Source organism: Salmo salar, chromosome ssa12 (genome assembly GCF_905237065.1).
Source record: "Salmo salar chromosome ssa12, Ssal_v3.1, whole genome shotgun sequence".
NCBI classification, from domain to species: Eukaryota; Metazoa; Chordata; class Actinopteri; order Salmoniformes; family Salmonidae; genus Salmo; species Salmo salar.
The window spans coordinates 87,803,976-87,828,591 of NC_059453.1; the positions used below are offsets into that span (position 1 = coordinate 87,803,976).

The 24,616-nt window shown below is 42.8% G+C and overlaps 1 protein-coding gene across 14 annotated transcripts in view; it reads left to right on the forward strand.

Annotated features, from left to right (window-relative positions):
• LOC106566024 (neuron navigator 1) overlaps positions 1-24,616 on the forward strand; it is a 126,516-nt gene that overhangs the window by 22,161 nt on the left and 79,739 nt on the right. For all 14 annotated transcript variants that reach the window (XM_014133812.2, XM_014133816.2, XM_014133813.2 and 11 more), the window contains one exon: positions 17,473-17,575. In XM_014133812.2, coding sequence (XP_013989287.2) covers positions 17,473-17,575 — 103 coding nt within the window. The remainder of the gene's footprint in view (positions 1-17,472; positions 17,576-24,616) is intronic.

The window sequence follows — 24,616 nt, forward strand, 5'->3', positions numbered from 1 at the left end:
TGAGGGTTCGAAACCTGCTCCCTGCTTGTTTCATTAAATTATTATGCAGGTCTCAGAGCAAATAGCCTGGATTGTTACTCCCATTTCGTTCCTCGCTCTCTTCCACGTGTCATTCAGCACGCCTGTACTGTTTATTATTCTGTATATATGAATTACAAATCAGCCTTTACTTAAATCATGTTTCTAGTCTATTGCATAGTTACAATGTGTGATCATTGATGTCCCAGGAGCAGGTGTGGTAAACACTGTTGAAGTGTATAATTGTAAAACATACATGCAGACACAGCATCATTGAAATAATGGAGTTTGATACACCTGGTATTGGATATGACTGAAAAACAACTTGCTAAATAGCAATTTTCGCAAATTAACTTTATGACAAAACAATATGCACAATCTTTTGTCTCTGCATTAACTAACATATTCCTCTCAATTGTACATTTTTTGCTTGACTCGTTATGATGTTATAAGTACTTACATTTGCTTCCCCCGTAATGTTATGTCAGCCATCTTTGCTGAAGAAAGTCACCAGGGATGGGTGGCTCACGTCAAATTCGTCATTGTAACCACTCGATATGATTGGTCATATAAAAACTTTGGGACCCAAAAGCATAATGAGTGCTCTAACTCCCCTTGTGGTGGTCTGGAGCAATGAAGGCATGACGCTGGGTACCTCTAAGTCACGCGGTGAAAGCTTGCAACTTTTAAAGGAGGAACCACTGTACCTGTTAGCAAAGGTGTCAGCAAGAGATGACATGCAGAAACTAGCAGGCATTTGTAGTTTTGCATGATGTCTACTTTGATGCTAATTAGCATTTTCGAATCTGAGAGTAAATAGAGCAAAATGTATTGAAAGTCACCTTGTCTGAGAGAGATTTACACGGTTATCAAAACATCACGCCAGGGTAAGCCTACATGAAACACAGCCATTATTTTAAGTGTTTCTAAAATCCCCTATGGGAAAAATTATTGGAACCATTTCCCTGACCGCAAGACTTTATGGGTATTATGACACCTCCATTGTGGGGTTCTATAGAGAAGTTAGATTAGAACATTTCTAACTAATAAGAAAGACACTTTAGTCATCACCTTCGTCCACAAAACATACATTGAATTATTCAAATAGTTGCTGCTGAGGCAGATTTTTTTTTCTCCATCACTCACAGCCGATTATATTAACATTTTATATTCATTCAATGTCTGCCATGTTTTCGGATGGCGTGATGACGTCGTCGCTGCTCACACTGATCCCTGTACGCGTTGAGTGCTAATGCTCATGTGAAGTTGGGCCATGTAAACCGGATGCAACCCGGATATAGATGGTCCATGAATCGGCTTTTGCGAATGTGAGTACTGTAGATTACGTTGAAAACAACCTCAGTGCCAGACCCTCACTGTTGTTTCATAGGATGCTCATTTTGGGGTGTATTTTTCTCTGCAGGCTTCTGAAAGGGTCAGCTCTTCTCTGGACAGTAATTGAAGATGGTACTAGATGGTTTGAGAACATTAGGCCATTGCTTCGACTGGATCTAGAGATTGCTCCAAGGGCGTTAAATTCTAATGTTAGTGAGCTCTGTCCTGAATCATATAGCCTAGAGACTGATTCAAACAAGACAATTGTTGACTCCAATAATCCTACTTGCTGTTTAGAATCTATAGCATTTCAATATGTATCTGAATGGCCGTTATTGATATCAAGAGGTTTTATGAACAAGCCAGTCAATGAACATTCCAGCTAGCCAATATCAATGAAGTCTGTATTTTGTTGACATCCCAGCTAGGCAATATAGGTGTGTTTGTAAATTCACTCTGGCTATCTATTCCGACCTCAGAGCACTCTCATCTGAACGTGCCAGAGCGCAGAATAACTGATGAATTTACGAACGCCCAGGGCACACTCTGGCACTCCAGATTAAATTTACAAAACACACCCATAGAGATATATTTTGTTGACGTCCCCTATCTCAACTTAATGGATACATATTTGCTGATCCGACTTCATGGCCATGCTTCATTAGTTTATATGACGGGAGGTTGACCTCTTATGTTTGTCACGCTTAGAACCAAGTAAACAGTGTCAGTAAACAATCACATTGTGAACATTGTGAGTCCATTGTGTGTGTGTATGTGTGTTTACATGCTTGCATTTGGTTGCATAGCAACCACTTGTGACACATTTTCAGAAATGTACTCAATTCTCACCCTCCTAGATTTTCTAAGGAATGGAGATTTTAGTTTAAATCCACTGAAGTAATTATTTTAAAATGAGGAAATGTAATTTAAAACATCTGCTTAATGAATTATTTATTCTTTTACAGGATAATCCCTCATGAGACAGCATTGCAATGAACGAACAGCTTTGTTTTATGAATGGTAAAACCAGGCAGGATTTCAGACAGGATAAACAATCATATACGAGTCATGACTCGCCTTCCCATGTGTTATAAAACACAACTATTTCTCTTTGTGGCGCTGGGAAATAAAGCTACAGGCGATTACCTCTGCATGTTTACAGTAAAGGGCAGCTTGACTGAAACGTCAACAAATAAATGTAAGCTGTTTGCAGGAGTAATTTTCTTCATTGATGTAACAGACTATAAGGGGTAGCCAACCGTCTATGAGTGTCCAGCACATACAGATAGCATTCTAATTCTATGGTCCAGCACACTTCTCCTTATTCCAGGTCATAACATTCATTACAGAACATGTCTTTCTTTGAGAGAATTCCCCTTCCCTACTGCATGGTATACTACAATAGCCATCCTTATTGGACAGATACATTTATTCATGGGCTTGTGCATTCATAGTCTGCATAATGCTGCAGTAACCCACTTTTCATTCATTTTTTTTGCTCCTTACAGGAATAATGAAAGGACTGTTTTGATTTGGAAATATAGAGTCTCTATTTGTGGGACACATCCTATGACTTCATTCTGATTCGGTGGTACAATAGTCCTCTGGATGTCATAATAGACTTATTTATGAAGTCAGTTTGTGTAATGCAACCTCGCTCAATTACCGGAACAACTCATCATAAGAGCTGGAGATAGACTGGTTCTCCCACTATATTACCTCTATTGTACAGTAGAGAGCAACTGTAATGGACAAGCATGCGGAAGGAACCTCAATAGCAATCGACAATTGCCAGGAATCAACTTATTCAAAAGGAGTATAGTAATGTGGACATACTGTTATACAGTGCATAAAGGGGGATGGAGGATAAGTGCACATGAACATAACTAAGGGAGATTTGACTCGTTCTGTATGGCAGAGTCAATATGAATTCCTCCAATAGCCAAGTCCACGAGGACAGCAGGTCAGGTTGGTAAGCAGAGCTCTGGGTTATTACGACTACTGCGAGAGATCTAGCTGACGGGGCGGAGGCAGCATCCATTAATTATTGCAGTAATTGGCTTGTTGTAGAACGTTACTTCAGTATTTACTAAAAGTGATTCTCTCTTAGAATTTTGCATGTCTTCGCCAGAAGTAAACAATGAAGTTATGCGGTTTCGCTACGTCACGGTCGCCATAGAGCAGGGTTCCCCGACTTGGTCCTCGGGGTACCATAACACTACACAGCTGATTCAAATAGTCAACTAATCATCAAGCTTTGATCATTTCAATCAGTTGTGTAGTGTTACGGCAAAAACCATAACGTGCACTCCTTGGGGTCCCGAGGACCGAGGTCGGGAAACGCTGCCATAGAGCCCATTGGATGCAAGCCCTCCATGACTGTGACAATAGAATTCACTGCCATAGAGTAGCGGTGAAATAGGTATGTAGGGTATAATGGGTGCGGCAAACCCAGTGGTGTAAAGTAATTAAGTAAAAATACTTTAAAGTACTTCTACTACTTTTACGTTTACTTCACTACATTCCTAAAGAGAATAATGTACTTTTTACGCCATACATTTTACCTGACACCCAAAACTACTAATTTAAAAGTTAAATTTTGAATGCTTAGCAGGATAGGAAAATGGTCCAATTCACACACTTATCAAGAGAACATCCCTGGTCATCCCTACTGCCTCTGATCTGGTGGATTCACTAAACACACATGCTTCGTTTGTAAATGATGTCTGAGTGTTGGAGTGTGTCCCTGGCTATCTATGAATAAAAAAATACAGAAAATGGTGCCGTCTGGTTTGCTTCATGTAAGGAATTTGACATGATTTATGCTTTTACTTTGGATACTTAATGTAAGCTTATTTGAGCAATTACATTTCATTTTGATACTTAAGTATATTTAAAACCAAATACTTTTAGACTTTTACTCAAGTAGTATTTTATTGGGTGCCTTTGACTTGACTCATTTTCTATTTCTACAATTTGGTACTTTTTCCACCACTGGGCAAACCTATCTGGTCATGCTGCTCCACTAGGAGAATATCTTAAACGCTCTCCTCATGGCACTGGAGAAAATTGATCATGGAAGAGTGTGACACACAGATGAAATAGATGAAAGTGATGGGATTTTTTTTGCTGTAGGATTTCTCTACCCTTGCTCTCATTGAGTTTGGAAGAAGGTACCATTATATTGTGTGATAGGACACTAGCATTTGGTTATCTCCTATCCTCTGGGCTGTTTGTACAGTTGGAGTGGGGTGTTTGCTGTGGGAAACAATATAAAGGCCTTTCACTGCCATTCTATCTTCTTCTCAGTGAACAGGCTAATCTATTGAGTGGACCATAAAGGGACGAACTGTCAAATAAGTCTTGATTAACTAATCTATACACCTTTAACCTGTCTGTCTTAGACTTGAGAGCACTGAACAGATGAATTTAGCAATCTGTCAAGTATTCTGCTCACTCATTTTTCTTTTTTTTTTGTGAAAAAGTAATCATTTAAACAGTAGGTGAAGAGTTGTGGAGATTTATATGACATTCATAATGTCCGTGGTCTTTCCATTGAGATCTGCTTTAGCGTTGTATCTGTCTGTGTGTGCGTGAGGTGGATTGCTGTCCCTCTCACAGATCACTGCAATGCAGGGCACCAGGGACCTGTCAATCACTTCAGCATGTATTTCCTCAGCAGATGTGGTGCGTAGCCTGCCTTCCTGCATGCATGTCTGCTATTTGCATTGCTGGCTGCCTCAGCTTCCTGTTTTGGGCCTATATGAAGGTCGCTAGCATCTACCCCCTTTGGTGTCTGCCACTACAAAGAGATGGATGTTTTCCTTATAGCTCTATGATGGAGGCACTGACAGTAGATCACATCTTGACAGTAGGTCCATGGCACTGGTGCTCTGAGTTTGTGAAAAGTGATTGATGACATACAGTACATACATTTTATGGTTAGGAGGATATTAAATCAAATGGTATCGTAGATAAAATTGGCAAATGCATTTCAATGTTACCTTCTTTGACTATACATGCTATGAGTGGGAATAATATCAAAACTATAAGGATAGCTAGAATTAACCAATAAGGGTGTGGTATATGGCCAATATACCAGGGCAAAGGGCTGTGCTTATGTGCGATGCAAGGCGGAGTGCCTGGATACAGCCCTTAGCCGTGCTATATTGGCCATATACCACAACCCCCCGAGGTGCCTTATTGCTATTATAAACTGATTACCATGTAATTAGAGAAATATACATTTTTTTTGTCATTCCCATGGTATACAGTCTGATATACCACGGCTTTCAAATCAAATCAAATCAAAATCAAATCAAATTTATTTATATAGCCCTTCGTACATCAGCTGATATCTCAAAGTGCTGTACAGAAACCCAGCCTAAAACCCCAAACAGCAAGCAAAGCATGTGAAAGAAGCACGGTGGCTAGGAAAAACTCCCTAGGAAAAACTCCCTAGAAAGGCCAAAAACCTAGGAAGAAACCTAGAGAGGAACCAGGCTATGAGGGGTGGCCAGTCCTCTTCTGGCTGTGCAGGGTGGATATTATAACAGAACATGGTCAAGATGTTAAAATGTTAAAATGTTCATAAATGACCAGCATGGTCAAATAATAATAATCATAGTAGTTGTCGAGGGTGCAACAAGCACGTCCGGTGAACAGGTCAGGGTTCCATAGCCGCAGGCAGAACAGTTGAAACTGGAGCAGCAGCACGGCCAGGTGGACTGGGGACAGCAAGGAGTCATCATACCAGGTAGTCCTGAGGCATGGTCCTAGGGCTCAGGTCCTCCGAGAGAAAGAAAGAAAGAGAGAAAGAGAGAAAGAGAGAATTAGAGAGAACATATTTAAATTCACACAGGACACCGGATAAGACAAGAGAAATACTCCAGATGTAACAGACTGACCCTAGCCCCCCGACACATAAACTACTGCAGCATAAATACTGGAGGCTGAGACAGGAGGGATCAGAAGACACTGTGGCCCCATCCGATGATACCCCCGGACAGGGCCAAACAGGCAGGATATAACCCCACCCACTTTGCCAAAGCACAGCCCCCACACCACTAGAGGGATGTCTCCAACCACCAACTTACCGTCCTAAGACAAGGCCGAGTATAGCCCACAACGATCTCCGCCATGGCACAACCCAAGGGGGGGCGCCAACCCAGACAGGAAGACCACGTCAGTGACTCAACCCACTCAAGTGACGCACCCCTCCCATGGCCGGCATGGAAGAACACCAGTAAGCCAGTGACTCAGCCCCTGTAAAAGGGTTAGAGGCAGAGAATCCCAGTGGAAAGAGGGGAACCGGCAAGGCAGAGACAGCAAAGGCGGTTCGTTGCTCCAGCCTTTCCATTCACCTTCACACTCCTGGGCCAGACTATACTTAATCATAGGACCTACTGAAGAGATAAGTCTTCAGTAAAGACTTAAAGGTTGAGACTGAGTCTGCGTCTCTCACATTGGTAGGCAGACCATTCCATAAAAATGGAGCTCTATAGGAGAAAGCCCTACCTCCAGCCGTTTGCTTAGAAATTCTAGGGACAATTAGGAGGCCTGCGTCTTGTGACCGTAGCGTACGTGTAGGTATGTACGGCAGGACCAAATCGGAAAGATAGGTAGGAGCAAGCCCATGTAATGCTTTGTAGGTTAGCAGTAAAACCTTGAAATCAGCCCTTGCCTTAACAGGAAGCCAGTGTAGGGAGGCTAGCACTGGAGTAATATGATCAAATTTTTTGGTTCTAGTCAGGATTCTAGCAGCCATATTTAGCACTAACTGAAGTTTATTTAGTGCTTTATCCGGGTAGCCGGAAAGTAGAGCATTGCAGTAGTCCAGCCTAGAAGTAACAAAAGCATGGATTAATTTTTCTGCGTCATTTTTGGACAGAAAGTTTCTGATTTTTGCAATGTTACGTAGATGGAAAAAAGCTGTCCTTGAAACAGTCTTGATATGTTCTTCAAAAGAGAGATCAGGGTCCAGAGTAACGCCGAGGTCCTTCACAGTTTTATTTGAGACGACTGTACAACCATCCAGATTAATTGTCAGATTCAACAGAAGATCTCTTTGTTTCTTGGGACCTAGAACAAGCATCTCTGTTTTGTCCGAGTTTAAAAGTAGAAAGTTTGCAGCCATCCACTTCTTTATGTCTGAAACACAGGCTTCTAGCGAGGGCAATTTTGGGGCTTCACCATGTTTCATTGAAATGTACAGCTGTGTGTCGTCCGCATAGCAGTGAAATTTAACATTATGTTTTCGAATGACATCCCCAAGAGGTAAAATATATAGTGAAAACAATAGTGGTCCTAAAACGGAACCTTGAGGAACACCGAAATTTACAATTGATTTGTCAGAGGACAAACCATTCACAGAGACAAACTGATATCTTTCCGACAGATAAGATCTAAACCAGGCCAGAACTTGTCCATGTAGACCAATTTGGGTTTCCAATCTCTCCAAAAGAATGTGGTGATCGATGGTATCAAAAGCGGCACTAAGATCTAGGAGCACGAGGACAGATGCAGAGCCTCGGTCTGACGTCATTAAAAGGTCATTTACCACCTTCACAAGTGCAGTCTCAGTGCTATGATGGGGTCTAAAACCAGACTGAAGCGTTTCGTATACATTGTTTGTCTTCAGGAAGGCAGTGAGTTGCTGTGCAACAGCTTTTTCTAAAATTTTTGAGAGGAATGGAAGATTCGATATAGGCCGATAGTTTTTTATAATTTCTGGATCAAGAGAGGCTTTTTCAAGAGAGGCTTTATTACTGCCACTTTTAGTGAGTTTGGTACACATCCGGTGGATAGAGAGCCATTTATTATGTTCAACATAGGAGGGCCAAGCACAGGAAGCAGCTCTTTCAGTAGTTTAGTTGGAATAGGGTCCAGTATGCAGCTTGAGGGTTTGGAGGCCATGATTATTTTCATCATTGTGTCAAGAGATATAGTACTAAAACACTTTAGTATCTCCCTTGATCCTAGGTCCTGGCAGAGTTGTGTAGACTCAGGACAATGGAGCTTTGGAGGAATACCCAGATTTAAAGAGGAGTCTGTAATTTGCTTTCTAATGATCATGATCTTTTCCTCAAAGAAGTTCATAAATTTATTACTGCTGAAGTGAAAGCCATCCTCCATTTGCGAAGGCTGCTTTTTAGTTATCTTTGCGACAGTATCAAAAAGAAATTTCGGATTGTTCTTATTTTCCTCAATTAAGTTGGAAAAATAGGATGATCGAGCAGCAGTGAGGGCTCTTCGATACTGCACGGTACTGTCTTTCCAAGCTAGTCGGAAGACTTCCAGTTTGGTGTGGCGCCATTTCCGTTCCAATTTTCTGGAAGCTTGCTTCAGAGCTCGTGTATTTTCTGTATACCAGGGAGCTAGTTTCTTATGACAGATGTTTTTAGTTTTTAGGGGTGCAACTGCATCTAGGGTATTGCGCAAGGTTAAATTGAGTTCCTCGGTTAGGTGGTTAACTGATTTTTGTCCTCTGACGTCCTTGGGTAGGCAGAGGCAGTCTGGAAGGGCATCAAGGAATCTTTGGGTTGTCCGAGAATTTATAGCACGACTTTTAATGCTCCTTGGTTGGGGTCTGAGCAGATTATTTGTTGCGATTGCAAACGTAATAAAATGGTGGTCCGATAGTCCAGGATTATGAGGAAAAACATTAAGATCCACAACATTTATTCCATGGGACAAAACTAGGTCCAGAGTATGACTGTGGCAGTGAGTAGGTCCAGAGACATGTTGGACAAAACCCACTGAGTCGATGATGGCTCCGAAAGCCTTTTGGAGTGGGTCTGTGGACTTTTCCATGTGAATGTTAAAGTCACCAAAAATGTGAATATTATCTGCTATGACTACAAGATCCGATAGGAATTCAGGGAACTCAGTGAGGAACACTGCATATGGCCCAGGAGGCCTGTAAACAGTAGCTATAAAAAGTGAGTGAGTAGGCTGCATAGATTTCATGACTAGAAGCTCAAAAGACGAAAACGTCATTGTTTTTTTTTTTGTAAATTGAAATTTGCTATCGTAAATGTTAGCAACACCTCCGCCTTTGCCGGATGCACGGGGGGTATGGTCACTAGTGTAACCAGGGGGTTAGGCCTCATTTAACACAGTAAATTAATCAGGCTTAAGCCATGTTTCAGTCAGGCCAATCACATCAAGATTATGATCAGTGATTAGTTCATTGACTATAACTGCCTTGGAAGTGAGGGATCTAACATTAAGTAACCCAATTTTGAGATGTGAAGTATCACAATCTCTTTCAATAATGGCAGGAATGGAGGAGGTCTTTATACTAGTGAGATTGCTAAAGCGAACACCGCCATTTTTAATTTTGCCCAACCTAGATCGAGGCACAAACACAGTCTCAATGGGGAAAGCTGAGCTGACTACGCTGACTGTGCTAGTGGCAGACTCCACTAAGCTGGCAGGCTGGCTAACAGCCTGCTGCCTGGCCTGCACCCTATTTCATTGTGGAGCTAGAGGAGTTAGAGCCCTGTCTATGTTCGTAGATAAGATGAGAGCACCCCTCCAGCTAGGATGGAGTCCGTCACTCCTCAACAGGCCAGGCTTGGTCCTGTTTGTGGGTGAGTCCCAGAAAGAGGGCCAATTATCTACAAATTCTATCTTTTGGGAGGGGCAGAAAACAGTTTTCAACCAGCGATTGAGTTGTGAGACTCTGCTGTAGAGCTCATCACTCCCCTAACTGGGAGGGGGCCAGCCAATCAGCCAATCAGCATTCAGGGCTCGAACCTCCCAGTTTATAATCTCCTTTAGATCACATTCACCATTTCCAGAAACTTTTTTTTTTATTGTAAAGATTCAATATATCAGCAGGCTTTATAGGATTAAGTAAATAAATAACTCTTCATGCTCTGTCAGACTAAAGGAACCTTCTTAAAGGGTGTGTCTGTTGTGAGGCTAAATACTAAGGAGGATGGATGCACACTATGGAAAGGTGCTTGTCACAGCTATTTGCTAAATGGTGGTGAAGTCCATCTACACTGGTTTCTAAAGGAGATAGCTGGGCTATATCAGTTTGAGCTGATGTAAGCTGATATGAACCCAGGTGTAACCTTAAATTGTTTGAAATACTGAGTGCTGCAGAGATGCTTATTTTCAATTCAGTGATGCTGAAAAGGATCAGACAGTGTAATTGCACAAGCTTAAAACAGCTGAATGAGAGTATACATTTAGCTTACAATAGCAATTCTCAGAACATTAACATGACAGACATTTTTCTGTATTCACTCTTTCATGATAGTGAAAGAGGTGTGAAAGGCCAAGTATTTCTATTTAATGCTGCACACTAATTTACAGCCTCTTCTGGTTCTACTGCATTGCCTCAGAGTCAGGGTGCAAAATAGGAGGGGACCAGGGGGACCAGCTCCCCTAAATACAACAAAAGTCAAACTTGGAGGGGTCTCTAAATCATGCTAATTTAACTATTCTCCAATTTCTTTAAAATGCAGTGCTAAATACGTTTTACAGTGGTAAATGTTTTTTTGAAAGCTTCCAAATTAATTGAACACCCCCACCTCTCTATCATGGTTTATACCATGTATTTCTACGTGGCAGCACAAACCGTCACCCTGTTCAGGAATGGTATACGTCCTATAGGTTGCTGAATTTCGGTCTTAAACGGAGTTACCTTAAATGGATAGATTTTACTTTATACTTCCACATGTTCGCAATTTGTTTGCCATGCGTCCTTGATAAAAAAAAAGCCTTTATTCCAATGCATTAGATTTATTGGTTGATTTATCATTGTTTGCTTTTGTCAGTCAGCTGTGTACAGCGCTCGTTGTTTTGTTTTTCAGGTGCGTGCATGTATTGGTATTCTCCATGCTTTCTGTCGTCACAAGAAGTAGACCATATATTTAGCTTTTTTATTTTCTATCGATATTTGTTTTCCTTCCTGGATCAGCTGATGATGGTCGGCAATATTACTAGACACCTAGCCTACAGATAGACCCCAATGCACATCCAATCCATCCAACAAGTAGGCTATAAGTTAATGACAGTAGGCCTATATTGGCTATAATTGACTCTTTCGGGTTAGGATCATTCGATTTTGCAATGACATAGGCCTACATTATTTTGGATTTGTGTGCCCATGAGACATGTTTTCACAGCAAAACATAATGACATGTTACGTAGGCATAGTTACTTACTTGACATTTTCTGAGATCTCCAAGATCCAGGATTTCTACAGAGTTGAATTAAGTTCAATGTTCTAATGCAATTGTTAATGCTTCACTTGACAAATAATGTGGCCATAAATGTCATTAACATCAGGAAATAACGGTAGTGTTTTATGATCTGTGAAGGCTCCAAGCATATTTTACTGAAAATGCATTGAAAGTATAGGGAGCGTAACGTTTCCCACCGCGACCGGCAATCAGAGTTTACCCACCATTTTTCTTTTTAGCACACTAAGCTACATGACTGGATACAGGTAGGCCTGCTTGAAGTCCATGATAATATACATTGTTATGTAGCCTAGTCTATTACATTGACTGGGACACTTTCTGCCCCATTTCATGAGTCACTACTTTTCAGGCTAAAAAAGGCTACTTTTTTTTAGCAAGATGCATCAATTAATGTAGGTCTAATCAATGGCATTCGGCGAATGTCATTAAGCACACTTTTCGTTTTTTTTGTAACAGTTGATATTATCCATGAATTTGAATGCTGGAATTATTTTGTAGTAGACAAAAATGCACCAGGCAGCCTACTTTTTGAAGGCAATCAGATTATAAAAGGTATTTCATTTTTACCGTTAAATGACATCTTCACTATTAGGCCCATAAAGGAAATTGTGCATGCGTGCAATCACAGTGTAGTTAGCACTCTGCTCAGAGTGAAGAACTAATGAATACGGTATATGGCCCATTATTTGAGATACGTTTCCTCTGCTGTGGTTGACTCTCAGCCAACACCTCTAATTAATTCAATAGATGATAATTTTTTCAACTATCGTGGGGTTTTGCCTGTAGCTATTTTGCTGTATAGTAGAAAACGACATGTCTCCTCTTCACTATCTTAGTCAAAGAAAAATCCAGTCATTACTTTTAACAAATGAGACATCTCCTTGTTATTGGTTTAGGATAGGATGATCATGTCTTGTCCACTGCCCATGTAGTTCCCAATCTCCCTTTGTTTTGCTATAATTTACTATGGATTATTGTTAGCGTGTGTGAGTGCGTGCGTGTGTAACCAATATGAAATGGCTAGTTAGTTAGCAGTGGTGCGCGCTAATAGCGTTTCAATCGGGTGACATCACTGGCTCTGAGACCTGAAGTAGTTGTTCCCCTTGCTCTGCAAGGTCTGTGACTTTTGTGGCGCGATGGGTAATGATGCTTCGTGGGTGTCAGTTGTTGATGTGTGCAGAGGGTCCCTGGTTCAAGCCCAGGTAGGGGCGAGGAGAGGGATGGAAGCTATACTGTTACACGTGTGTAGATGGGCAGTGGGGGTGACTGAACACTTGTGTGAAATGTTTATTGTGTTATGATACAAGAATTTCCTAAATGTATGCACACACATCCTGGAGAATGCGTTCAACCTTTTGGGAGGCTATAGAGCAGGGATATCAAACTCCTTCCATGGAGGGCCTAGTGTCTGTAGGTTTTTGGGAAACCCTGCTATAGAGATTGGAGTTCACACAGAATGCCAGACGAATCCCCCTGGTGGCCACTCCCAGTCATCAGTGTTTCACAGTTAGGGCTGTACCATTCAGGATCCAATAGAAGGGTGTTCCACAGTTAGGGCTGTACCATGTCAGGATCCAATAGAGGGGTGTTCCACAGTTGGGGCTGTACCATGTCAGGATCCTGTAGGGGGGTTAGAGCAGCGTTGCCATGGTGAGAATGAAGACGGAGGGGATGGCTGCCGTTTTACGGGCACCTAACCAACTGTGCTATTTTTTTTGTTTTTTCGCATTGTTTGTAACTCATTTTGTACATAATGTTGCTGCTTATGACCGAAAATACCTTCTGGACATCAGAACAGAGATTACTCACCTCGAAATGGACAAAGATCTTTTCTTTAATGAGTCCGATGCGAAGGATATACTACTTTGTCAAGACAAGACCCAAATCAAATCAAATCACATTTTATTGGTCACATACACATGGTTAGCAGATGTTAATGCAAGTGTAGCGAAAGGCTTGTGGTGTAACGAAAATGCTTGTCATCTGCGTGAAAAAAAGACAGAGAAAAAGGGGGAGGAGGGCGGGGTGCCTTGTGAGAATTCGCCGGCGCGTAGGTAAACCACTACTACCCTCCATATTATTCGCCAACTTGCAATCATTGGAAAATAAACTGGACGATCTACGATTAAGACTATCCTACCAACAGGACATTGCAAACTGTAATATCTTATGTTTCACCGAGACGTGGCTGAACGACGACATAGATAATATAGAGCTGGCTGGGATTTCCGTGCATCAGCAGGACAGAGCAGATATGCCTGGTAAGACGAGCGGCGGGGGTGTGTGTCTATTTGTCAATAACTGCTGGTGTCCGGTGTCTAATATTAAATAAGTCTCGAGGTATTGATCGCCTGGTAGAATATCTCATTATAAGCTGTTCACCACACTATCTTCCAAGAAAGTTCACATCGATATTATTTGAAGCCTTCTATTTACCACCACAGACTGATGCTGACACTAAGACCGCACTAAACGAGCTGTATAAGGTAGAGGTCGACCGATTATGCTTTTTCAACGCCGATACCGATAACGATTATTGGAGGACCAAAAAAAGCCGGTGCCGATTAATCGGACGATTTTTTTACATTTATTTGTAATAATGACAATTACAACAATACTGAATGAACACTTATTTTAACTTAATATAATACATCAATAAAATCAATTTAGCCTCAAATAAATAATGAAACATGTTCAATTTGGTTTAAATAATGCAAAAACAAAGTGTTGGAGAAGAAAGTACAATTGCAATATGTGCCATGTAAAAAAGCTAACATTTAAGTTCCTTGCTCAGAACATGAGAACATATGAAAGCTGGTGGTTCCTTTTAACATGAGTCTTCAATATTCCCAGGTAAGAAGTTTTAGGTTGTAGTTATTATAGGAATTATAGTACTATTTCTCTCAATATGATTTGTATTTCATATACCTTTGACTATTGGATGTTCTTATTGGCACTTTAGTATTGCCAGTGTAACAGTATAGCTTCCGTTCCTCTCCTCGCTCCTACCTGGGCTCGAACCAGGAACACATCGACAACAGCCACCCTCGAAGCAGCGTTACCCATGCAGAGCAAGGGGAACAACTACTCCAAGTCTCAGAGCGAGTGACGTTTGAAACGCTATTAGCACGCACCCCGCTAACTAGCTAGCCATTTCACATCGGTTACACCAGCCTAATCTCGGGAGTTGATAGGCTTGAAGTCATAAACAGCACATTGCTTGAAGCATTGCGAAGAGCTGCTGGCAAACGCACGAAAGTGCTGTTTGAATGAATGCTTACGAGCCTGCTGGTGTCTACCATCGCTCAGTCAGACTGCTCTATCAAATCATAGACTTAATTATAACATAATAACACACAGAAATACGAGCCTTTGATCATTAAAATGGTTGAATCCGGAAACTATCATTTCGAAAACAAAACGTTTATTCTTTCAGTGAAATACAGAACCGTTCCATATTTTATCTAACGGATGGCATCCTTAAGTCTAAATATTGCTGTTACATTGTACAACCTTCAATGTTATGTCATAATTATGTACAATTCTGGCAAATTAATTACGGCCTTTGTTCGGAATAAATAGACTTCACACAGTTCGCAATGAGCCAGGTGGCCCAAACTGCTGCATATACCCTGACTGCTTGCTCGGAACGCAAGAGAAGTCACACAATTTCCATAGTTATAAGAAATTCATGTTAGCAGGCAATATTAACTAAATATGCAGGTTTAAAAATATATACTTGTGTATTGATTTTAAAGAAAGGCATTGATGTTTATGGTTAGGTACATTGGTGCAACGACAGTGCTTTTTTTGTTAAATCATCACCTGTTTGTCGAAGTAGGCTGTGATTCAATGAGAAATTAACAGACATTACCGATTACCGATTGTAATGAAAACTTGAAATCGGCCCTAATTAATCGGCCATTCCGATTAATCGGTCGACCTCAAGTATAAGGCCATAAGCAAACAAGAAAATGCTCATCCAGAAGCGACGCTCCTAGTGGCTGGGGAGTTAAATCCGTTTTACCTCATTGCTACCAACATATCACGTGCAACCAGATGGAAAAAAACTCTAGACCACCTTTACTCCACACACAGAGATGCATAGAAAGCTCTCCCTCGCCCTCCATTTGGCAAATCTGACCTATTTTATTTTTTATATAACCTTTCTTTAGCAAGTCAATTAAGAGCAAATTCTTATTTACAATGACGGCCTACACCGGCTAAACCCGGACGATGCTGGACCAATTGTGCGCCACCCAATGGGACTACCAATCATGGCCGGTTGTGATACCCTGGTTTGAATCCAGGCTGTGTCTGTAATGACGCCTCTAGCACTGAGATTGGATCAGGGGAAGGGGGTACCAAAAAATGTCTGCGGCATTGAAGGTCCCCAAGAACACAGTGGCCTCCATCATTCTTAAATGGAAGAAGTTTGGAACCACCAAGACTCTTCCTAGAGCTGCCCGCCCTGCCAAACTCAGCAATCGGAGGAGAAGGGCCTTGGTCAGGGAGGGGACCAAGAACCTGATGGTCACTCCAGAGTTCCTCTGGATATGAGAGAACCTTCCAGACGGACAACCAGCTCGGCAGCACTCTACCAATCAGGTATTTTTTGGTAGAGTGGCCAGATGGAAGCCACTCCTCAGTAAAAGGCACAAGACACTCCACTTGGAGTTTGCCAAAAGGCACCTAAGGAACTCTCAGACCACGAGAAACAAGATTCTCTGGTCTGATGAAACCAAGATTGAGCTCTTTGGCCTGAATGCCAAGCGTCACGTCTGGAGGAAACCTGGCACCATCCCTACGGTCAAGCATGGTGGTGGCAGCATCATGCTGTGGGGATGTTTTCAGAAGCAGGGACTGGGAGTCTAGTCAGGATCAAGGGAAAGATGAATAGAGCAAAGTACAGAGAGATCCTTGATGAAAACCTGCTCCAGAGCGCTCAGGACCTCAGACTGGGGAATAGGTTCTCCTTCCAACAGGACAACTACCCTAAGCACACAGCCAAGACAACGCAGGAGTGGCTTCAGGACAGGTCTCTGAATGTCCTTGAGAGACCCAGCCAGAGCCTGTACTTGAACCCGATCGAACATCTCTGGAGAGATCTGTAAATAGCTGTGCGTCATAGAGTCATACCCAAGAAGACTCGATGCCTTAATCGCTTCCAAAATGTGGAAAAAGTCAAGGGGTCTGAATACTTTCTGAATGCACTGTATGGAGACTTTTTATTGCCAAAAATGTTAGGTTAAATACATTTCAGATATAGGACAGACACTTCAGAACAAACTTCATTTTATATTTTTGGGGGACTATCTGTTGTTATATGTAGTGAATCTGTTATTCAATGCATTTGTATGGGCTAATAGCAGTAAAGCCAACAATTGTTTTTCATCAAAGAAATGTTTCATATGTATTTTTTTTATACTTCAAGGGGTCTTAAAATTCAAAATCAAATAGCTAAATTATCCTTGGTATGACCTTCTTAAATCAATTCCATATTGCTTAGAAGAACCCAACCCTTCCCCTGGCAAGACAGGGCTTAGACTCTGATGGGTTATACTTTTAATGAGTGCCATTTATTTAGTACAGTCTAATTCAATCTTTGGGAAATCAAAGTTATGTTTAATATATTCAGTTACTATGAACTCGAATATTTGGGATATCTTTAGGATATCTCAAGGTATAAAGACACAACAGTTTAACAGTGATACATGGGATGTGTGAATTAATTTTGTATCTGACCATAGTGACTGGTGTGATGTCCCCACAAACCCAGAGTCTCACCATAGTGACTGGGGTGAGGTCCCCACAGACCCATAATCTCACTATAGTGACTGGTGTGATGTCCCAAAAGACCCAGAGTCTCACCATAGTGACTGATGTAATGTCCCCACAGACCCAGAGTCTCAGAGGAAACGTACGGTGCAGAACGTCCTTGACCTCAGACAGAACCTGGAAGATACCATGTCCAGTCTACGGGGAGCCCAACTCAGCCATGGGTGAGTACATTACCATACACTAAGTTCATAGATTATAGTTTAGCAATAAGGCCCGAGGGGGTGTGGTATATGGCCAATATACCATGGCTAAGGGCTGTTCTTATGCACGACGCAACGTGGAGTTCCTGGATACAGCCCTTAGTGGTGGTATATTGGCAATATACCACAAACCCCCAAGCTGCCTTATTGCTATTATAAACTGGTTAGCAACGTAATTAGAGCAGTAAAATACATGTTTTGTCATACCTGTGGTATACACCCCCGTGTGGCTCAGTTGGTAGAGCATGGTGTTTGCAATGCCAGGGTTGTGGGTTTGATTCCCACGGGGGACCTGTACGGAGAAGGAAAAAAACATGTATGAAATGTATGCATTCACTACTGTAAGTTGCTCTGGATAAGAGTGTCTGCTAAATGACTAAAATGTAAAATGTACGGTCTGATATACCACAGCTTTCAGCATTCACGGCTCCAACCACCCAGTATATAATAGAAAATAAAAACTGGGGTGTTTCTCATGTTATGTACTGTTGTGAGTGGGGCATAATGTTAAAGAGCATCATCTCTTTCCATTTGCTAAAACATTACTTCCCATCCATACATTACCTGTCAGTCAGTGGTTTATAGTTTCATTGATCACAAGTAGATATGTGTGTAAACTTAGAAGAAAGCTGTGGATTTGTTTGAGACATGTAATATACTCATACACACATGAAACACAATGGACAGATTGATGGAGTACACATGTAAATGTTTACACTCAATGTTAACTCTCATCCTCTGTTGTCTTGGCAACCTGCCACCTGGTAAACATGTTCTCTCAAACAGACTTTATTTTTCAAGACCATCATGTTCGGTACACGTTTCAGACTGTCTCTATCACCGTGAGACACAAACAATAACAAAAAACACCAGAGTTTAGCCCCACAGGATACCGAAGAAACTGGCAGAAACCAAAACATTTGTTAACAAAAAGTCATTCTGCATTCAAAGCCTGTATGCCTGCCATTTTGGCTGCTGCTTATCCCCAGCTCAACACTATGTGCTCTGCCTACCAATGTTCCTTGCCTTTAGGTCTCTCTGTGAGGTGTGTACTGTTGATGTGCTAGGGGATTCCATCCAAGAAATGAGCTCTGAATTTCCATAGCCCTGGCCTCTGGAGACTGACAGACAGTTCAGTAACTTTTCACAAAAACTTTGACCTTGGCCACCGAACTTCTAGGCACTGATCAAAATCTACTATAGGTAACATCCACATTCAGTGCTACTAGTAAATCCTCATCTTCTAATGACTTTAATAGTTCAGCTCCCTGCCATAACTCCCAAACATATACCCTAATGTACGGAATCGTTTGATGTGCATCTATACGTTTAAACTACCTTAATTGAAGCTACATTTCAAAACTCTCAAGGAAGTACCGTACTACTGTGAGATAGTTTATCATTCCACTGAAGCATTGTGAGAGTTGGGCTGTATTCCTGAGGCAGTAACAGTCTTTTTTAAACCTTTTGCCTTGTGTAGTTCATACATGCATAATCTATGAGCAGAATGACTGTTTTACCTCAATTAGCCACGAAATCCCTAGTTTGAAAGGGATTGTTTTTCTGGAAACTGTGCTGCGCCATTTTCCCAAATCTTTCCCCCATGTGGGCCAGCCGCGTAGCAATTAGAGTTCTAGCCAATGAGCTTCAGCCCCTCACCATTTAAGTGACAGCTAGCAAGATGCATAAACAGCAGAGCGAAAGAGAGAGAGCCAAGACATGCTTCACATATCTGCACATACTGTATGTATCGTAGTTTGTAATGTTCGGGGACCACTTTTGGCTTGTGGGCACTACTTTCAGAACTACTAGGTAAAAAGTATACAAATGTACCAGAGAATGTCTTTAACCCCCTAGAGTCGATTGATGCACCGGTTCGTCAATCTAAGTTACGTAACAAAAGAATATTCATATAAATCGGTTAGTTTATTATGGAAAGGGGAGACACTCATGAACACAATGGCGGCATTCTCTATTTTGCTATACGACCCCCACAAGTGTCAGGAGACTCGTCTGAAGTCGGTACCATCGATGTGCCAACTTCTGTTTGGTAGCATCCGAAACGTTTGGGCTAACATGTTCTGTCAATCCCTCTCAAACAGACTTTATTTTTCAAGACCATCATGTTCGGTACACGTTTCTGTCACGCCCTGACCTCGGAGAGCCGTTTTATTTCTCTATTTGGTTAGGTCAGGGTGTGATGTGGGGTGGGCATTCTATGTTGTTTATTTCTTTGTTTGTGGCCGAGTATGGTTCCAATTCAGAGACAGTATCGTTGTCTCTGATTGGGAATCATACTTAGGCAGCTTTTTTTCCACCTGTGATTGTGGGATCTTGTTTTTGTGTAGCTGCCTGTGAGCAGCCCCAGAATGTCACGTTTCGTTTTTCTCCAGTTTTTTTGTTTTGGTGAGTTTCATTTTCATTAAAAGATGTGGAATTCCATGCACGCTGCGCCTTGGTTTATTTATGTTCGGGAGTTTGAAGATAGCAAACGTGACAGAAGATCCCACCACAAAAAGACCAAGCAGCATGCGCCTACGGGGAAGACGAGCTGGACATGGGAGGACATCCTGGACGGGAAAGGATCCTGGACGTGGGAGGAGATCCAGGCCGGAAGGGATGCCTCCCATGGTAACAAGTGGAAGCAGCGAGGGAGGAACAGCGACGAGATCGGGAGTCACGGCAACGACGGAAACCCGAGAGGCAGCTCCAAATTTTTCTTGGGGGGGGGCACACAAGGAGATTGGCGGAGTCAGGGTTGAGACCTGAGCCAACTCCCCGTGCTTACCATGGTGAGCGTGTGACCAGTCAGGCACCGTGTTATCTCCGGTGCGCATTCACAGCCCAGTTCGTCCTGTGCCAGCGCCACGCACTTGTCGGGCTAAAGTGAGCATCCAGCCTGGACAGGTTGTGCCAGCCCTACGCTCCAGACCTCCAGTGCGCCTCTACGGCCCAGTATATCCTGCGCCAGCTCTACGCACTGTGTCGCCAGTGCACCTTCACAGCCCAGTTCGTCCTGTGCCAGCGCTCCGCACTTGCCAGGCTAAAGTGAGCACCCAGCCAGGACGGGTTGTGCCAGCCCTACGCTCCAGAACTCCATTGCGCCTCCACGGCCCAGTATATCCTGTGCCAGCCCCATGCACCCGGTCTCCAGTGCGTCTCCCCAGTCCGGTGAGACCTGTTCTGGCTCTACGTACGAAGCCTCCAGTGATGATCCATGGTTCGAAGCCTCCAGTGATGATCCATGGCATGAAGCCTCCAGTGATGATCCATGGCCCGGAGCCTGTAGTGATAATCCATGGCCCGGAGCCTTCAGTGATAATCCATGGCACGAAGCCTCCAGTGATGATCCATGGCCCAGAGCCTGTAGTGATGATCCATGGCACGAAGCCTCCAGTGATAATCCATGGCCCGGAGCCTCCAGTGATAATCCATGGCACGAAGCCTCCAGTGATAATCCATGGCACGAAGCCTCCAGTGATGAGCCATGGCACGAAGCCTCCAGTGACGATCCATGGCACGGAGCCTGTAGTTATGATCCATGGCACGGAGCCTGCAGTGACGGTCCCCAGTCCGGAGCTTCCGGCGACAGTTCCCAGTCCAGAGTTTCCGGCGACATGTTCCCAGTCCAGAGCTTCCAGCGACGTTTCACAGTCCGGAACCTCCTGAGACGGCCTGCAGTCCGGAACCTCCTGAGACAGCCTGCAGTCCGGAACCTCCTGAGACGGCCTGCAGTCCGGAACCTCCTGAGACGGCCTGCAGTCCGGAACCTCCTGAGACGGCCTGCAGTCCGGAACCTCCTGAGACGGCCTGCAGTCCGGAACCTCCTGAGACGGCCTGCAGTCCGGAACCTCCAGCTACGGTCCGCAGTCCAGAGTCTCCAGCGACGGTCCGCAGTCCAGAGCCTCCAGCGACGGTCGGGAGTCCAGAGCCTCCAGCGACGGTCGGCAGCCCAGAGCCTCCAGCGACGGTCGGCAGCCCAGAGCCTCCAGCGACGGTCGGCAGTTTAGAGCCTCCAGCGGGGGTTCCCAGTTCGGAGCTTCCGGCTATGATCCACTGTCCGGTTCCTCCGGCGACGATCCACGGTCCGGTTACACAAAAGCGGAGGGATCAGCGGGCGGAGCGGGGGCTACGCCCCGAACCGGAGTCGCCACCCGGACCCTCCCCTATAGGTTCAGGTTTGCGGACGGGAGTCCACACCTTTGGGGGGGGGGGTACTGTCATGCCCTGACCTTAGACAGCCGTTTTATTTCTCTATTTGGTTAGGTCAGGGTGTGATGTGGGGTGGGCATTCTATGTTGTTTATTTCTTTGTTTTTGGCCGAGTATGGTTCCTAATCAGAGGCAGTCTATCGTTGTCTCTGATTGGGAATCATACTTAGGCAGCCCTTTTTCCACCTGTGATTGTGGGATCTTGTTTTTGTGAGTTTCATTTTCATTAAAAGATGTGGAATTTCATGCACGCTGCGCCTTGGTTTATTTATGATCGGGAGTTTGAAGATAGCGAACGTGACAGTTTCAGACTGTCTCTATCACCGTGAGACACAAACAATAACAAAAAACACCAGAGTTTAGTCCACAGGAAACCGAAGAAACTGCCAGAAACCGAAACATTTGTTAACAAAAAGTCATTCTGCATTCAAAGCCTGAATGCCTGCCATTTTGGCTGCTGCTTACTGTCTCTATCACAAACTAATGGGACCCCACTGTGGAAAGGAGAGATTGTCATGAACACTATGGTGTCCTCCGTTGTGATTTTCGACCACAAGTGTCAGGAGACTTGTCTGAATGTAACTGGTAACGGTTCACTAAAACCAATGGAAGTACGAAGGTAGTTTTGTGCCGACCCAAAAATAGGGGTTAAATATGTGTAAAATATGAAAATAATATGAGTTTTTTTTATATCTCCTAGATTTAGGACAGACACTTCAATACCTTTGTTTCTTATGATAATTTTTTTTGTTTTTTTGCCATGTGTTATTCAATGCATTTCTATACAGTTGAAGTGGCGAGGGTGTGGCTCAGTTGGTAGAGCATGGTCTTTGCAACGTGTTTGCAACGCCAGGGTTGTGGGTTCGATTCCCACGGGGGACCAGTATGGAAGAAAAAAGTATGAAATGTATTCACTACTGTAAGTCGCTCTGGATAAGAGCGTCTGCTAAAATGTAAGTCGGAAGTTTACATACACTTAGGTTGGAGTCGTTAAAACTCATTTTTCAACCACTCCACACATTTCTTGTTAAAAAACTATAGTTTTGGCAAGTCGATTAGGACATCTACTTTGTGCATGAAACAAGTAATATTTCCAACAATTGTTTACAGACAGATCATTTCACTTATAATTCACTGTATCACAATTCCAGTGGGTCACTAAGTTGACTGTGCCTTTAAACAGCTTGGAAAATTCCAGAAAATGATGTCATGGCTTTAGAAGCTTCTGATAGGCTAATTGACATAATTTGAGTCAATTGGAGGTGTACCTGTGGATGTATTTCAAGGCCTACCTTCAAACTCAGTGCCTCTTTGCTTGACATCATGGGAAAATCAAAAGAAATCAGTCAAGACCTCAGAAAACAAATTGTCGACCTCCACAAGACTGGTTCATCCTTGGGAGCAATTTCCAAATGCCTGAAGGTACCACGTTCATCTGTACAAACAATAGTACGCAAGTACTAACACCATGGGACCACGCAGCCGTCATACCGCTCAGGAAGGAGACGTGTTCTGTCTCCTAGAGATGAACGTACTTTGGTGCGAAAAGTGCAAATCAATCCCAGAACAACAGCAAAGGACCTTGTAAAGATGCTGGAGGAAACAGGTGCAAAAGTATCTATATCCACAGTAAAACAAGTCCTGTATCGGCATAAGCTGAAAGGTCGCTCAGCAAGGGAGAAGCCACTGCTCCAAAACGGCCATAAAAAAGCCAGACTACGGTTTGCAACTGCACATGGGGACAAAGATCATACTTTTTGGAGAAATGTCCTCTAGTCTGATGAAACAAAAATAGAACTGTTTGGCCATAATGACCATCGTTATGCTTGGAGGAAAACGGTGGAGGCTTGCAATCCGAAGAACACCTTCCCAACCGTGAAGAACGGGGGTGGCAGCATCATGTTGTGGGGGTGCATTGCTGCAGGAGGGACTGGTGCACTTCACAAAATAGATGGCATCATGAGGCAGGAAAATTATGTGGATATATTGAAGCAACATCTCAAGACATCAGATAGGAAGTTAAAGCTTGGTCGCAAATGGGTCTTCCAAATGAACAATGACCCCAAGCATACTTCCAAAGTTGTGGCAAAATGGCTTAAGGACAACAAAGTCAAGGTATTGGAGTGGCCATCACCGAGCCCTGACCTCATCCTATAGAATATTTGTGGGCAGAACTGAAAAAGTGTGTGCGAGCAAGTTACAAACCTGATTCAGTTACACCAGCTCTGTCAGGAGGAATGGGCCAACATTCACCCAACTTATTGTGGGAAGCTTGTGGAAGGCTACCCAAAACGTTTGACCCAAGTTAAACAATTTAAAGGCCATGCTACCAAATACTAATTGAGTGTATATAAACTTCTGACCCACTGGGAATGTGACGAAATAAATTAAAGCTGAAATAAATCATTCTCTCTACCATTATTCTGACATTTCACATTCTTAAAATAAAGTGGTGATCCTAACTGACCAGAGAGGGAATTTTTCCTAGGATTAAATGTCATGAATTGTGAAAAACGGAGTTTAAATGTATTTGGTTAAGGTGTATGTAAACTTCCGACTTCAACTGTATGCTTTAGTAGTAAAGGCCAAAATGTAATATTTATCAAATAATTGTGTAATATTTTTTGGGGATACCTTAAAGGGGTCCTAAAAATCTAATAGCTAAATGATCCATAGTTTGACCATCTTAAAACGATTACATTCAGTTCATTCAGAAAGTATTCAGAATCCTTGACTTTTTCCACATTTTGTTAGTTACAGCCTTCTTCTAAAATATATTAAAAAAAAAAAT